The following is a 17,167-nucleotide window of genomic DNA, read 5'->3' as shown; positions in this document are numbered from 1 at the left end:
ACTGCCTGCACACGTGTGCTCTCAGGCGTCTGCACACCCCTGTGTGCGCACGCCCTGCCCGTGCTCCTGGCCCGTGCGTGCTCACACGCATAGTCCCCCCGGCCCTCACACCCCTCGCGCGTGTGCACCCCGTTGCACGGTGGTGTGCCCAGGAGTGCTCGGCGCTGCACGGTGTTGCCCGGGGCTGTGCTGGGGTGTGTGCACAGCATTGCACGACGGTGTCCGGGTGTGTGCCCAGCATTGCACAGCGGTGTGCTCGAGTGTGTGCACAGCATTGCACGACGGTGTCCAGGTGTGTGCCCAGCATTGCACGCTGGTGTGCTCGAGTGTGTGCCCAGCATTGCACGCTGGTGTGCCCGGGGGTGCTCGGCGCTGCCCAGGGTGCCCGGCGCTGCACGGCCGTGTCCAGGGGTGCTCGGCGCTGCACGGCGGTACCCAGAGACGTGCCCGGCGCTGCACGGGGGTGCTCGGCGCTGTGCTCGGCGCTGTGCCCGGGGGTGCCCGGTGCTGCCCGGGGGTGCTCGGCGCTGTGCTCGGCGCTGTGCCCGGGGGTGCCCGGTGCTGCCCGGGGGTGCCCGGTGCTGCCCGGGGGTGCTCGGCGCTGTGCCTGGCGCTGCCCGGGGGTGCTCGGCGCTGCCCGCGGGTGCCGGGTGCCCGCTCGGCGCAGCCCGGCGCTCCCCGCCGCCCCCCCCGCGCCCCCGCCCGGATCGAAGCCCATTTAGGGCCGCGCCGCGACATCTGTTTTCAAATTTGATCAGCGATGAACTTTATTTTCCGAGTTTGAGGAAAATTATATCCATCGATCCGCGGGCCGCGCTCGGCCGCTACTTAAACCCGCCGCGGCCGCCGCACTCCTCCTCCGCCGCTGCCCCGCTCCCTCCTTCCCGCGCTCTTCCTCCGTCCCCTGCTCCGCTCCCTCCTTCCCTCCCGCACTCCTCCTCCGTCTCCTGCTCCGCTCCCTCCATCCCGCACTCCTCCTCCGCCGCCGCCCTGCTCCCTCCTTCCCTCTCTCCTCCTGTCCCCTGCTCCGCTCCCTCCTTCCTTCACTCCTCCTCTGGCCCCTGCCCCGCTCCCTCCTTCCCGCACTCCTCTTCCACCTGCTTTCCCCGCGCCCTCCCTCACTCCTCCTCTAGCCCCTGCTCCGCTCCCTCCTTCCCCGCCGGCCCCGCTCCTGGCCGCACTCCTCTCCCACCTGCCTCCTCCGCTCCCTCCTTCCCTCCCGCACTCCCCCGTCCTCGCTGCCCCGCTCCCTCCGTCCTCCGTCCTCCGGCCGGCACCTGCCCCGCTCCCTCCGTCCTCCTCGGTCCCCTCCTGCCCGCACTCCTCCGTCCCCGCTGCTCCGCTCCCTCCTTCCTCCGTTCCCCGCTGCTCCCCGCGCTCCTCCGTCCCCGCTGCCGCGCTCCCTCCGTCCTCCTCGGTCCCCTCCTGCCCGCACTCCTCCGTCCCCGCTGCCGCGCTCCCTCCGTCCCCGCGCTCCCCGCACTCCTCCGTACCCGCTGCCGCGCTCCCTCCGTCCGCGCCCCCCCCCCCCCCCCGCCGCCGCTGGGCCCCCGCGGATGCGAGGCACCTGCTAGGACGGGCCGAGCCGAGCGGACCGGACCGGACCGGAGCGGAGCGGAGCCGCCGCGGCCCCATGCGGAGCCGCCCCGCGGTGAGTTGCGAAGTTTCCTCGCGGCGCCGAACCGGGCCGGGCCGAGCCGAACCGGGCCGAGCCGAACCGTGCCGGGCCGAGCCGAGCCGAGCCGACCCCCTCCGGGCCGGGCCGGGCCCCGCGCCCCTCACCGCGGCCTCGGGCTCCCCGGCGGCGGCGGCCCCGGCCCCGGGCAGGATCGAAGTTTCTGGCAACAAAGGGAAATAGCGAATCGATCCGCGCGCCGGAGATTAAGAGACAAGTGTGCGAATCCATCAGCGCTAACCGGGCGGCCGCACGCTGCCCGCATGCAGAGCCGGCGGCGCCGGGGGGGCCGCGCCCCCTGCACCCCGCAGACCCCCCGGGCCCCACAGACCCCGTAGACCGCAGGGACCCCATAGACTCCATAGACCGCAGGGACCCCATAGACCTCACGGACCCTATAGACCCCCCCGGACCCCATAGACTCCATAGACCCTCCGGACTCCAGGGATCCCATGGACCTCACAGACCCCCATAAACCCCACAGACCCCATAAGCCCCACAGACCCCCATAAGCCCCACAGACCCCACAGCCTCCACGGACCCTATAGACTGCACGGACTCTATAGACCCCGTAAACCTTACAGACCCCTTGGACTCCATAGACCCCGCACGCCCCATAGACCCTGCACGCTCCATCGCCCTCGCTGCACCCCATAGACCCTGCAGACCCCCACAGACCCCATGTGCCCCACGGACCCCATAAACCCCATGGACCCCATGGACCCCATGGACCCCACTGACTCCATAAACCCCGCAGACCCCATAGACCCCACAGCCAGACCCGCTGACCCCGTGCACTGCAGACCCACACACCCATAGACCCCCCCCACCCTAGACCCGCAGACCTAGATCCACGCGCCCCACAGATGCAGCCCCCTGCCCCCCAGTGCCGCAGCCCTACAGGCCCTTGCCCCAGCGCTGCCCGCCCCCCCCCCCCCCCGGCATGCAGGGCTCCGGGCTGCCGACCCCCCCCCCCTTCTCGCCAGGGTTTGGGGCTGGGGGGCAGCGGTGCCTGCGGCCGGGACCCCCATGGCAGAGCTGGGGTGCAGCGGGGGGGGGGGGGTTGCACAATGCGGCGCATTTGGGAGAGCTGCGTGACCGGGGTGCAGATGGGGGGGGTCTGAGCACTGCATGCGTGTGCATGCGCGCAGTTGTGTGCGTGCACTGACTGCATGCACACACGTGTGCAGGGGCATGTCTGCGTGTGCATGCACCCCCCCCGTGCACGCGTGCACACGCGCCCCCCCGGGTAGGCATGCGGCGTGTGTCCGAGGGGTGGGGGGGACGCGCGTGCAAGGCGAGCGTGTGCCGTGTGCGTGTGTCTCTGCACCGGGGCGCGTGTGCGTGTCTGCTTTGCAAAGCGCCCGCTCCTCGCCCCGGCCCCCCGCGCGCCCCGACGCCCCACGGCGCGGCCCTGCCCTCTGCGGCACGGGGGGCTGCCGGCCGCGGCCTGGGGTGCGACGGGGGGGGGCGGGGGGGGGGGCACCGCCTTTGCACAAAGAGGTTTCGCGTCGCCTCCTCTCCCGCTGCTCCCTTTCCTCCAAAGGGGGCCGGTGCCCACCAGTGCCACCAGTGCACAGGGCTGGTGCCCACCAGTGCCACCAGTGCACAGGGCTGGTGCCCACTGGTGCCACTGGTGCACAGGCCCGGGGAGAAGGGCAGCTCGGTGCTGGGGGGGGGGGGGGGGGGGGCGCACGCTGCTCTCCGCGGCCGGAGCCGAGCCGGCTTCGCCGTCCCTCCCGCGCTGCAGCCCGGCTCGCGCATCACCCGCCTGCGCCCCTGCCCCGAACGGCTCCGCGGGCAAATGTTCTCGCCGTTTGATCTCCCGCCGCTGCAAAGCAAACAGAACCCGCAATCCCGGGGGGGGGGGGAAGGCCCGGGGAAAAGCTCTCATCTGCCGTCGCGGATGGGGGGAAAGCGGGAGCCGGGGGGGGGGGGGGGGGTTGCAGCGGGCCCAGACGCGGCGCCGGGGTCTGCACGCGGCTGCTGCGTGCGGCTCGGCGGCAAAGCCCCATGCCCGGGGCTGCGCGCAGCCGGGTGGGAACGGCTGCTCTTGTCATCGACCCAAAATAATCCTGTTTGAACCCAAAGCCCCGGGGGTCGGAGCTCCGGCTCCGAGCCCCGGGGCCCCTCCGCCGGCTGCAGCTCAAAGCCCCAGCGCCGAACCGCCCCGGGCGCGCGGGCCCGCGGGGGGACGTGCCGTGGGGCTCCGAGGGGGAGCGGGGGCCAGAGCCGTGCGCGCTGCCCCGCGGGGTTTGCAGACCCGCCGCGGGTTTGGGGCTGTGGTGTGATTCGGGGCACGGAGACCAGCGGGGCTGAGGCCGGGGGGCTTGGGGGGCGGGAGGGGAATCGCTGCTTCCCTGTCCCCATCCCTCAAATGCCTCCGCTCGCATCCGCTGCAAAGCTGGTGCACGGCAGAGCCCTGCGCTGGCTGCTGTTGCTGCATGGACTCACGCGTGCACACGCGCACGCTTGCACACCCCCGCTGCGCCCCACACAGCAGTCCGCCGGCATGCGCGGCCGCCCACCGTGCCCCGTTGCACACGCACACGCTGCGCTGTCTCCCTGCATGCACACGCACACGCTTGCACGCCCCTGCTGCGCCCTGCTCGGCAGTCTGCTGGCACGCACGGACGCCCGCCGTGCCCATTGCGCACACACACACACACACACACACACACACACACACACACACACACACACACATGCAGAGCCCTGTCGCCCTGCGTGCACACGCTTGCACACCCCCACCACGCCCCGCTCAGCAGTCTGCTGGCGTGCACAGACACCCACTTGCATACCGTATCCCGTTGCACACGCACATGTAATTTTGGCTCCCTGCGTGCACATGCACATGCACACACAGTCCTGTCTCCCTGCACGCACACGCACACGCTTGCACGCCCCATCTGCATCCTGCGCGGCAGTCTGCCGGCGTGCACAGACGCCTGCTTGCACACCTTATACCGTTGCACACGCACACGTATCCCCATCCCCCTGCATGCACACACACACGCGACATGCTTACGCACCCCGTCTGCTCCCCGCACGCTTGCACGCGTGCCCCGGTGCACACGAACCCGGCTGCGGCACACGCGCCTCCGCCTCCCGCCGCGCAGCCTTGCAGGCACGCCGAGAGCCCCAGCCCATCCCCGCCGAGCTTGTGCACCCCTCGTTGGGGACCGCCGGGGTGGGGGACGCCCCCGAGCATCGCACAGCCCCCCCGGACCTTGCGCTGCGGGACCTTCGCGGGACCCCGCCGTCCTCGCGCGCCGCGGGCCGCCCGTGCGGGGCCGGGGCCCGGTGCCAGGCCCGGCTGCGAGCGGCAGCCCAGCGCCCCATCGATCGGCGCGGGGAGCCGGCGTGAGAGTTGCATCTTGTCACAATAATTTATTGCTCTCATCCCCGCCTGATCGATGCTTTGAATTAGCGAAGCACCCGGCTTTAATATTTACCCTGCGCGCCGCACCTCCCCGGACAGCCCCATTGATCCGGCCGCGGGCCGGAGCGGGATGGGGCCCGGGGAGCGCGGCGGAGCCGGGGCGGCCGGCACGGACACGCGCCGCGGGATGGGGAGAGCCGGGGCGGGGGGGGTCAGGCAGCCGGAAGATTTTGGTCCTGGCACCGTGCGGGAGCCGGCGCCGCTCCGGCCTGGGCCGCGTGTGGATGAGGCTGGGGGTCCCCGAGGTCTGTGCCCGGCCGTGCGGGGAGCTCCCAAACCTCTAATTCCAAAGACTCGGGAGGGTCCCAGCTCCCCTAATTGCAAAGACCTTGGGAGACTCCCAAACCCCCTAATTGCAAGGACCTCGGAGGCTCCCAAACCCCCTAATTGCCAGGACCTCGGGAGGCTCCCAGCCCCCCCCAATTACGAGGCCGTCGCATCCAGATGCTTCGGCAGCGCCAGGCCCCGAGGCCGGCGCATGCAGCTCCGGAAAAGCCTCTCGCGGGTCGCCGGCGCGGCGGCTCGGGGGACGGAGGCGCTCGTGGGCCCGCGGTCTGCTCGCCGCAGCCTCCGGCAGCCGGCGCTTAATTGGTGCCGCGCGGCGCGTCCCTGCGCGGGAGGCCAGCGGAGCTCGGCGCCCAGCCGGCGGGACGCCGCCGGAGCCGCAACGCCCGGCCTCGTGCAAGCCGCGGTTTTGGCCGGTGCAAAACCCTCTCCATACCCCCCCCCCCCGCAATAAATACCTACGCTTTGCAAAAAATGCAAAATTTCCCCCTTTTCCCGTGCTTCCCCCCGCTCGGTGCAATCGCTCTCCCACCCGTCGATGCTTTCCCGCGCTCCGTGCAAGCGTTTGTGCCGGGCGGGTGCGAACGCTGCGCGCGGGGAGCGGCTGTCCGGGGCCCCCCCGGCGTGGGGGGGCCACTGGCTTGTTCTGCCTCTTTGCCTCTCGCGCCCACGTCGCTGGGTTTTTCATTTCATCTCCCTCTCTCGCCCTCTCTCTCCAGGACATGGATACGTGTCAAAGTGTAAACGTAAAATGCTTAAATAAAACTGGCATCAGAAATAAAGTGGCTTCAAATGAAGAAATATGGAGCCTGTTCTCCCCTCTCGGAGCGGCCGGGAGCCGAGAATTTCTCCATTTCTCTCTACTTTGGAGGCACTGTCGGGAAACCCCCCCGGGGCTGTCAGGGAATAACCGAGCTAACGATGATTTAATGATGGCTGCGGGCCGTACGGGCGGATACAGCCCGGGGTGCCGAGCGCGGACCTTCCTGCGGCACCGGCCGGCCTGGCCGATGGGGCTGGCGATGGCGTCGGCCGCCCGCGCACCGCGTTGGCACGCCTCGGCGGCGGGCGACGAGTTTCCTTCACGTTTGCAAAGGGGAGCGAGCCCCCCCGGCCAAGAGGCCCTCGTGTTTGTGCAGACGCCGCTTTTTTCTGCAGATATTTGCTCGCAGATGTTGCAGCACAAAATACACCGCTTGTGCGCAACCCGCAGCGACGAGCCCGGCGCGAGGAGCAGCGTTTCTGCCGTCTGGCCGATGCGCTGCCCGCGGTCGCAGCGGGGGGGGTGTGTGTGTGTCAAACACGCGTGTTGCGCACATGCATGAAGGGCACGCCGGCCTCCGGGGCTCGGCAAAACGCGGAGGCACCGGAAAAGAAGATGCGACGTCCCGCGCCGTTCGTGCGCCCGTGCGGAGGAGCCGTGCAAGCCGCCGCGACGCGTGTGCACGCAGCGTGCAGCACAGCGGGCCGTGTCCGTGCCAGGGGGGCCGTGTCCGCACGCGACAGCCCCGTCCGTCAGCGGCGTGTCGAGGGGCTGCTTGCACACGTGCGTGCACGCGGCGCTGGGGTGGGCGTGCAGGGGGGTGCCCGGCTGCACGCGCGGGTGCCAGCGTGCGGGATCGCCCCGGCTCACGCTGCCCTGGACGCCTGTGCGGGCTGCGATAGCTCTGTCTGTCTGTCCAGTGTAATTAAAGCCCTGTGACCTGCCGAGATGGCATCAGCTCGTCACTTTGATTAATTAGAGTATTAACAGCCACCACCCGGTCACGGGCCCCGGTTCCCTTCTGCCAGGAAGGGAAGGTAAATAGTAATAAAGGGAAATTTGGGGGGACTGGAAAGACCCCGGCGGTGGGGAAAAGGCCCTGAGCAAACAGCATCGCTTGCAGCGGGGACAGTGGCCACCGCCGAGCTCCCGGTGACGTCCCGCCCGGGCAGAGACGCAGCGCGGGCCCAGGGTCACTGCGCAGGGCACACGCGCGTGCGAGCCAGCACATGGGCCACGCTTGCCCGGGTGTGCGAGCAGGCGCTCGCGCATGTGAGCAATCTCACGGACCTGCAGCTGTGCGTGCACGTGAGCATTCGCACGCGTGCTGGAGCTGGCGTGCGACCCTCTGGTTGTGCGTGCACATGAGCATTTGCACACACGTGCGGGAGCCGGCGTGCAGCCCCCCGGTTGTGCATTCACATGAGCATTTGCACGCACACGTGCGGGAGCCGGCGTGCAGCCCCCGGGTTGTGCGTGCACGTGAGCATTTGCACACGTGTGCGGGAGCCGGCACGCCAGCCGCCGGTGCACAAGCACGGGCACACGCGTGTGCAAGCGAGCCCACGACCCGCGTGCGCGCGCCCACGGCTTTCCGCCTGTTGCTCTCCGCTTCCTCCCGCCGCGGGGCGGCGGCGCTAATTGCCCGTTAATTGCTAATTACGCGGCCCCCGCGGGGGCGGCCGGGGGTCCCGCCCCCCCCCGGCCCCGGCGACCCGCGGTCACCGCGGCCCCCCCGCGCCGCCGCCTCCCCCGGGACCGCGAGCGCAAACAGCCCGCGGCCGCGCGTGTTCGCGGCGCCGGGACCGGATGCGCCCGGCGGCGGCGGCGCTTTGATGTGGCGGCGCCGCGCGCCCCCCCCCCCCGGATCCTCCGCCGAGGGGGGGTTCGCGGGGGGGGCGGCGACGGGCCGGGCTGGTCCCCGAGCGGGACGCGGGGGGCTCCGGTCGCCTATACGGACACAGGCGGCTCCGGTGCCCTATGCGGACACGGGCGGCTCCTGTCGCCTATACGGACACAGGCGGCTCCGGTCCCCTATACGGACACAGGCGGCTCCGGTCCCCTACACGGGCGCGGGCGGCTCCGGTCCCCTATACGGGCGCGGGCGGCTCCTGTCGCCTATACGGGACACGGGCGGCTCCGGTGCCCTATGCGGACACGGGCGGCTCCGGTCGCCTATAGGACACAGGCGGCTCCGGTCCCCTATAGGACACGGGCGGCTCCGGTCCCCTATACGGGCGCGGGCGGCTCCTGTCGCCTATACGGGCGCGGGCGGCTCCGGTCCCCTATAGGACACGGGCGGCTCCGGTCCCCTATAGGACACAGGCGGCTCCGGTCCCCTACACGGGCGCGGGCGGCTCCGGTCCCCTCCGCGGCAGCCGGTGCCCACGGCGGCTCCTGCCGCCCCTCCCCGGCCCCTATGGGGTCCATAGGGCCGCGGCTCCCGTGCGAAGGGCGCTGCGTGTCCCCCAGACCCCCCCCGGGATCCGGGGCCACAGCCAGCTCCGCGTTCACCCCCTATGCACGGCAACCGCCGTGGCGATACCCCGTATAGAGTCTGTGCTTCCCGTGCGAACAGCTGCGGTTACATCGCGTACGTAGACAAGTTCCCGTTATGGATTTACTTGCTATAGGTTATTACTTCTATACAAACAGCTACGGTTAAATTATATAAATACGATAGATATAGACATATTTCTGTTGCAGAAATACTGGCTGTATTATTTCTGTATCAGTACATTTATATCGCGTATGTATTTATAGACACGTTTCTTATATAGATGTATTGCCTACAGGATATTATTTCTTTACAAATAGCTATGGGATATTATTCCTATATCAATATATATATTTATGCTGTTTATTCAGTACGTATGCAGACACATTTCTCCTATAGAAGTGCTACAGACAAGCTGTTCTTTCTGTAGAAATATGTGTAGCTTGTGCGAACATTTTTATTTATCCTCTACGTAAAAAAATATATAGGCGTGCTTCTGCCGTGGACTCAGATACTGTTCCTATACGGGCATCTGTATTTACGGTGTACAGCGGCGAGCGATGTAAAGGCTGTTCCCGCCGCCCGCTGCTCGCGGGTCCGCGTCCCTCACGGCTCCGCCGCGCACCGGGCGCTTCTCGGCACGAGCCGCCGCTGCTCCCGCGGCTCCTCGCGGCCGCAGGGGCCCCCGCGGGCTGCGCACGGCCCTATGGATTCTATAGGGGGGCGTTGGGGCGGCTGCCCCCCTCCTCCCCGGGGCTCTTCGCCGGTGCCGGAGTTTCCCCCCGTGTTCACGGGCCGTGTCCGCACCGCTCCGGCTTGCGCACCGCCGCACACGCGTGCCCGGGCTTGCACGGCGCTGCCCGACCTTGTCCGGGTGTGCACGGCGCGGCACACGCGTGCCCGGCTTGCACGGAGCAGCACACGCGTGCCCGGGTTTGCACGGAGCAGCACACGCGTGCCCGGGCTTGCACGGCGCTGCCCGACCTTGTCCGGGTGTGCACGGCGTTGCACACGCGTGCCCGGCTTGCACGGAGCAACACACTCGTGCCCGGGCTTGCACGGCGCTGCACACTCGTGACCCCCCCCCCCCCCCCCCCCTCGCGGACCGAGCTGCGGCGCCGTCCCGGGACAGGCGGCGATGCCCGGCGGGGCCGGCGCCTCCATCCCTCCGTCCCGCTGCCTTTCCCCTCTCCTCCCTCCTCCACCATTAACGTCTGTCCCATCCATCCATCCATCCATCCCTCCTTCAGTGTGTCCACCCCTCCTTCTCGCCATCCGTCTCTCTCCCTCCTTCCCTCCAGCCGTTCCTCCTTCGCCCCTTCTCTCCACCCGTCCCCGTCTCTCACCTTCTCCTCCTCTTCTCTCTTTCCAATCTTCCTTCTCCCCATCCCTCCTTCTGTCCTTCTCTCCATCCCTCTTTCTCCCCATCCTGCTCTCCCCTTCTCTCCTTTCCATTTCTTCTCTCCATCCCTCTCTCCACTCCTTCTCCCCATCCCGCCACTCTCCCCTTTTCTCTCTCCTTCTCCTCTCCGTTCTTCTCTATCCCTTCTTCCCCATCCCTCTATCCCTTCTCTCCATCCCTCTTGCTATCCCGCCGCTCTCCCCATCCTTCTCTCTACCCCTTCTTCCCCTCCTTCTCTCTATCCCTTCTTCCCCATCCCTCTATCCCTTCTCTCCATCCCTCTTGCTATCCCGCCGCTCTCCCCATCCTTCTCTCTACCCCTTCTTCCCCTCCTTCTCTCTATCCCTTCTTCCCCATCCCTCTATCTCTTCTCTCCATCCCTCTCGCTATCCCGCTGCTCTCCCCATCCCTCTCTCCACCCCATCCCTATCTCCCCATCCCTCTCTATCCCTTCTTCCCCATCCCTCTCTACCCCTTCTTCCCCATCCCTCTCTCTACCCCTTCTTCCCCATCCCTCTCTATCCTTTCTTCCCCATCTCTCTCTATCCCTTCTTCCCCATCCCTCCTTCCCCATCCCTCTCTACCCCTCCTTCCCCATCCCTCTCTATCCTTTCTTTCCCATCCCTCTCTATCCCTTCTTCCCCATCCCTCTCCCGTCTCCTCCCGGTCCCTCTCGCCATCCCGCCGCTCTCCCCTTCCCTCTCTCCATCCCTCCTTCCCCCATCCCTCCATCCCCGCCGCCGGCCGGGGGCGGCCCCTCCTTATCCCGCCGGCGCCGGCGGATCAAAGCGGCCCATTGATCCCCGCATCGATCCGGGCCGGGCCGGGCCGGGCCGGGCCGGGGGGGCCGGGCCGGGGGGGCCGGGCCGCGCTCCCATCGCCGCGGGTCATGAAACAATGAGCCGAGCCGGGCCGCGGCCGGGCGGTAATTGGGGCCATGAATAATGCAGGCGGCGGGGGGGGCAGCGGGGGGGGCTGGGAGCATGGGGCGGGGGCGGGGGGGCCGGGCAGGGGGCACTGGGGCGGGGGGCTTTGGGGCATGGGGGGCTGGGGCGTGGGGGGCCAAGCAGGGGGGGGCCTTAGGGCCTGGGGGGCTGGGGAATGGGGGGCGTGGGGGGGGCCAAGCGGGGGGGGCCTTAGGGCGTGGGGGGCTGGGGGCGTGGGGGGCGCTGGGGGCCGGGGCGGGGGGGGAGGTGGGGGCAAGTCGAGCTCCCAAAGCCGCCTCACCCCCGCCGCGATGCCGGTGCGGCCCAGACGCATGCACAAGGGCTGGGGGGGGGGGGGGGGTCCTGCATAGGTGCTGCATAGGGGCTGCATAGGGTCCCTGAGGAGGGTCCGCGCACGTAGGGTTCCTGCATAGGGTCCCCACGTAGGATTTGTGTAGGGTCCCCAGGCAGGGTCCCCGCGGGGTCCGCTTGCCCAGGCTGCGCATACGGGGTGCGTGTGGCACACGCATCCGAGCGTGCACCGGGGGTGCATGCACGGGCTGTGCACGTATACGAGCGGGGCGTATGCACACGGCGGGTGTCCGTGTGTGCGGTGCGTGTGTAGGGGACGTGCGTTACCTCTGCACAGCAGCTGCGTGTGTGTGTGTGTGTGTGAAGTGTGTCCATACATAGGGGGTTGTCTGTGCACAGGGTGTTCGTATATAGGGATCACATAGAGGGATGTTCAGGTGTGTAAGCGGCGTGTAAAGCATGTCCGTGTATGTGCGTGTCTGTGTGTGCGTCGGGGATGCATGTGTCTATAAGGGATGTATAGCGTGTTCTGTGTTTAATGCAGGCTTGGAGGCGTAGAGCTGTGCACGCAAGGGATGTGCAAGTGGTCCGTGCGTGTAAGGGATGTGCGCGGGGTGTGTAAAGTGTCTATACAGGGGGGTGTGCGTAAGGGACATGCGTGTTTGTGCAAGGACGCACTTGTGTGCGCAGGAGGACGCCTCTGCGTGCACAAGGGACGTGTCTGCGTGTGCAAGGCTGTGCATTGGGACGGTCGCGTGTGTAAGGGAGGTGCCTGCGTGCGTGAGGGACGTGCGTGTGCAGGCTGCGTGTGCACAAGGCTGCGTGTCAGGCCGTGTGTGTACAGGGGACGTGTGTGTGTGTGTGAGGACGTGCGGTGCGTGTGCGTGTCCCGGGGATGCGGGTCAGGGCGTGCGGCGCGCGGTGCACGAGGCTGCACGCCTGGGACACGTGGTGCACGGGTGCGCGGTGCGGGGCGCGTGCAGGGCGCGCGGGGTGTATTAGAGGTACGTTCTGGGGTGCGCACGGTGCATTGGGGTGAGTTTCGGGGTGCGCAGGGCGTATTGGGGTGTGTGTCGGTGTGTGGGGTGCATTAGGGGCGCGTTAAGGGTGCATTTGGGGTGCATCGGGGTGCATTAGAGGTGCATTGGGGTGCATCGGGGTGCTCTAGGGGTGCATTAGGGGGTGCACGGGGGGGGGGGCGCTAGGGCCGCGCGCCGGCGCTGGGCGGGGGGGGCGGGGAGGGGCGCAGGGCCGCGCAGCCCCCGCGCCGCCCGCCGCGGGCCCGGCAATTCCCAGCGCTGCTCGTTAGTTCGTGGCTCCGGGAGGCGCCGCCGAGTTGAAAGCGCCGTAACCGAAATCAAAACTAACAAGGAAACGAGCCGCTGCCGGGCGGGGGGGGGGCTTCCGCCGGGCGGGGGGGGGGGGGCTGCGGCACGGCCCCGGCGCCGCCCCCCCCAACCCTGCCCTGAGCCCCGGCCCCGCACCGCAACCCCTCCCCGGCACCCCGAACCTCCCCTCGCCCCTCTCGCACCCCGCTCCACACCCTCGACCCCCCCCACACCCCCCAGCCCCAAACCCGCCCCCACGCCACGTCGCTGCACCCCAAACCCGCCCCTGCGCCCCGTCTCATGCCCACAGCCCCCCCATCCCTGCATCCCCCAACCCCCCCAATCCGCCCCCTGCACTCCAGCCTCCCCAAGCCCGCACCCCCCATGCCCCCCCTCAGCCCAGCATCTCTGCCCTTCCCATTCGCGAGACCCCCCCAAACTGCCCCCTCAATGCAGCCCCCCATCTGCACCCCAATGCAGCCCCCACCTGCACCCCCCAATGCAGCCCCCCCACCTGCACCCCTCAATGCAGCCCCCCATCTGCACCCCAATGCAGCCCCCCCACCTGCACCCCAATGCAGCCCCCCATCTGTACCCCCAATGCAGCCCCCACCTGCACCCCTCAATGCACCCCCCACCTGCACCCCAATGCAGCCCCCACCTGCACCCCCCAATGCAGCCCCCCACCTGCACCCCTCAATGCACCCCCCCACCTGCACCCCTCAATGCAGCCCCCACCTGCACCCCTCAATGCACCCCCCCATCTGCACCCCCAATGCAGCCCCCACCTGCACCCCTCAATGCACCCCCCATCTGCACCCCAATGCAGCCCCCCACCTGCACCCCCCAATGCAGCCCCCACCTGCACCCCTCAATGCACCCCCCCACCTGCACCCCAATGCAGCCCCCACCTGCACCCCTCAATGCAGCCCCCCATCTGCACCCCCCAATGCAGCCCCCCATCTGCACCCCAATGCAGCCCCCACCTGCACCCCTCAATGCACCCCCCCATCTGCACCCCAATGCAGCCCCCATCTGCACCCCTCAATGCAGCCCCCCATCTGCACCCCTCAATGCAGCCCCCACCTGCACCCCTCAATGCAGCCCCCATCTGCACCCCCAATGCAGCCCCCACCTGCACCCCAATGCAGCCCCTACACACCTCTCCCTGCTCCCCCAAGCCCCCCCCCGCAGCCCACCTCAGCCCCAGCCCCTCTCCCCCCGGCCCCCCCTTGTGCCAAGGCCGAGCTCGCCGCTGCCCCGGGGTTTTGGGGTGCCCCCACTCGGCCCCCCCCGACTCCCCTGTTGCCCACAGGAGTGACCCCGCCGTGCCATGGACTGTAACTGCGTGTCCGACCTGCTCCTCACCTCCCCGGTGCCGGCGCTCTGGACCCCAGGTAAGGGCGGCCCGGACCCCCCCCCCCCCAAGGGGCGCTGGGGCGGGCGCAGCCGGCGGCCTGACATGTGCCCCCCCCCCCCACCCGGAGCCTCCTGCTTGCCCCCAGGACACCCCGCCTGCACCCGGGACCCCCCCGTGACACGCAGCCCCGCATCCAGAGCCTCCTGCCTGCACCCGGGACCCCCTGCTTCCACCCGGGACCTCCCCACTTGCACCCAGGACACGCAGCCCCCATGCCCAGAGCCTCCTGCTCACCCCCAGGACACCTCATTTGCACCCGGGACCCCCCCGCTTGCACCCAGGACTTGTGGCCCTTGTGCCCAGAGCTTCCTGCTCACCCCCAGGACCCCCTGCTTGCACCTGGGACCCCCCGCTTGCACCCAGGACTTGTGGCCCTTGTGCCCAGAGCCTCCTGCTCGCCCCCAGGACCCCCGCTCGCCCCCAGGACCCGCGTGCCCCTCGCGCCCCTCGCCCAGGACCCGCCGCCGGCGCCCAGGGCCCACGGGACCCTCGCCAAGGGCGCGCGGGCCGGTTGCCTCCCCGCAGGCTTCGCCTTCCCGGACTGGGCGTACAAGCCGGAGTCGAGCCCGGGCTCGCGGCAGATCCAGCTGTGGCACTTCATCCTGGAGCTGCTGCAGAAGGAGGAGTACCAGAACGTCATCGCCTGGCAGGGCGACTACGGCGAGTTCGTCATCAAGGACCCCGACGAGGTGGCCCGGCTCTGGGGCATCCGCAAGTGCAAGCCCCACATGAACTACGACAAGCTGAGCCGGGCGCTGAGGTGAGCGCCGGGGGGCCGGGAGGGCCGCGGGAGGGGCCCAGGCGTCCGCCCCCCCCCATCGCCTGCCTCCCCCCCGCCAGGTACTACTACAACAAGCGGATCCTGCACAAGACCAAGGGGAAGCGCTTCACCTACAAGTTCAACTTCAGCAAGGTGGTGCTGGTCAACTACCCGCTGCTCGAGGTGGGCGGCAGCTCGCCCTTCCTGCTGGCGCAGACCCCCTTCGCTGGCGGCGGCGGGCCCGGCCCCGACTGCGCCCCCCTCACCCCCGAGGTACAGGGGGGTCGGGGAGGACCGGGGCATCCCGGGGAGGGGGCGGCGGGGGGGGTCCCAGAAGGGGCTCCGGGGAAAGGAGGGACCGGGGGGTCCTGTGGGGAGCTGGGGAGATCCTGAGGAAGAAGCAGAGGGGTCCTGGGGGGGTCCCAAGGGGAAGGGCCAGTGGAGGGTCCCGGGGAAGGACCGGGAGGGTCCCAGGAGGTCCTGGGAAGATGCTGGGGAGGCCCCAGCAAGGGCTGGGGGGGTCCCGATGAGGACTGGGGGGGCTGGAGGGGTCCCGGGAGGGTCTCGTGGAGGGCCAGGAGGATCCCGGGGTGGTGCAGGGGGTCCCGGGGGAATCCTGGTGGGATGCCAGGGTGGTGCAGGGGGTCCCAGGGCAGGGCAGGGGGTCCCGGGGGATCCCAGTGGGATGCCAGGGTGGTGCAGGGGGTCCCAGGGTGGTGCAGGGGGCTCTGGGGGACTCCCAGGAGGATGCTGGGGTGGCGCAGGGGGTCCCGGGGGGGTCCTGGGAGGATCCCGGGGCAGTGCAGGGGGTCCCAGGGGAATCCTGGTGGGATGCTGGGGTGGTGCAGGGGGTCCCGGGGGAATCCCGGTGGGATGCTGGGGCGGTGCAGGGGGTCCCAGGGCGCTGCAGGGGGTCCTGGGGGATCCCAGTGGGATGCTGGGGCGGTGCAGGGGGTCCCAGGGTGGTGCGGGGGGTCCTGTGGGGGATCCCAGTGGGATGCTGGGGCGGTGCAGGGGGTCCCAGGGTGGTGCGGGGGGTCCTGTGGGGGATCCCAGTGGGATGCTGGGGTGGTGCAGGGGGTCCCAGGGTGGTGCGGGGGGTCCCGGGGGGGATCCCAGTGGGATGCCGGGGTGGTGCAGGGGGTCCCAGGGTGGTGCAGGGGGTCCCAGGGCGGTGCGGGGGGTCCCGGGGGGGATCCCGGCGGGATGCCGGGGCAGTGCAGGAGCTCCCAGGGCGGTGCGGGGGGTCCCGGGGGGGATCCCGGCGGGATGCCGGGGCGGTGCAGGAGCTCCCAGGGCGGTGCGGGGGGTCCCGGGGGGGATCCCGGCGGGATGCCGGTGGACGAAGCCGCCCGCCGCCGCCGCCGCCGCCGCTCACGGCGCCTCTCCGCAGACCCTGCAGTCGCTCTTCTCCAGCCCGCGCCTGGCCGAGCCGCCGAGCCGCTCGCCGCTGTACGAGCGGCAGCCCGAGGCCGAGAAGCTGCGCCTGGACGCGGCGCTGCCCTTCCTGGGCTCAGGTGAGGCGGCGCCGGCGGCACCGGGGCCCGCGGCTCCGGGGCCCGCCGCCGCCGCGGGGCCCCTCACGGCCGCCCCTCTCGCCGCAGGTGTCTCCGGCTACTCCAAGGCGCCGGCGCTGCTGGGGCCCTACGGCCGCGCGGGGCCCTTCCCCGAGTACCCGTGGGGCTGGGGCCCCTACGTGCCGGGGGCGCTGCCCCTCGGCGGCTCCAAGCTGCCCGCCGCCCTCTACTCGCCGCACTTCTACCCGGGGCTGGCGCAGCTGCCGCCGCCGCCCGCCGCGCTGCCGCCGCCGCCGCCCGCGGGGCCCGAGCGCGCCGCCGCCCCGCGCCCCGCGCCGCCGCCGGGGCCCGGACCGGGGCCGGGGCCGGGGCCGGGGCCGGGGCCGGGGCCCGGGCAGGGGGCCCCGCCGGAGCCCGGCGCGGCGCCCGGCGGCCCCGCCGCGGAGCCCGCCTCGGACTCGGAGCTGGAGATCACGGACGGGAGCGGCAGCAGCTCGGAGAACGAGGCCGGCAGCCCCCCGCCGCCGCCGCCCGCCCGCGGGCGCCCCAAGGGCCCGGCCCGCAGCTGAGCGCCGCCCCCCGCCGCCCCCTTTTATACCGGAGTTTTATCCGGGGGGCGCCGAGACGCCCCCCCCCCGCCGGCTCCCGTCAGACGCGGACCCGGCTCCCCCTGGCTCGCAGGGTCCCGCGGGAGAAAGGGCCCAGGCGTCCGGGCCCCTGACCCCCGCCCCGCCGCCCCCCCGGCACAGGGGAGAGGGCCCAGGCGTCCGGGCCCCTGACCCCCGCCCCGCCGCCCCCCCGGCACAGGGGAGAGGGCCCAGGCGTCCGGGCCCCTGACCC

The 17,167-nt window shown here is 70.4% G+C and overlaps 1 protein-coding gene across 1 annotated transcript; it reads left to right on the top strand.

Moving 5' to 3' along the window:
* The first annotated feature begins 13,963 nt into the window (after positions 1 to 13,963).
* On the top strand, positions 13,964 to 16,896 carry ERFL (ETS repressor factor like). Its single transcript, XM_064503535.1, has 5 exons — positions 13,964 to 14,027; positions 14,576 to 14,810; positions 14,891 to 15,083; positions 16,204 to 16,327; positions 16,415 to 16,896. The coding sequence occupies exons 1-5, from the start codon at positions 13,964 to 13,966 to the stop codon at positions 16,894 to 16,896; spliced, it is 1,098 nt and encodes a 365-aa protein (XP_064359605.1).
* The last annotated feature ends 271 nt before the right edge of the window (positions 16,897 to 17,167 follow it).

This window comes from Dromaius novaehollandiae, chromosome 38 (genome assembly GCF_036370855.1).
Source record: "Dromaius novaehollandiae isolate bDroNov1 chromosome 38, bDroNov1.hap1, whole genome shotgun sequence".
Taxonomy (NCBI): Eukaryota; Metazoa; Chordata; class Aves; order Casuariiformes; family Dromaiidae; genus Dromaius; species Dromaius novaehollandiae.
Note: the sequence above shows the minus strand (reverse complement) of the source record. Positions and strands in the feature narration are given on the sequence as shown.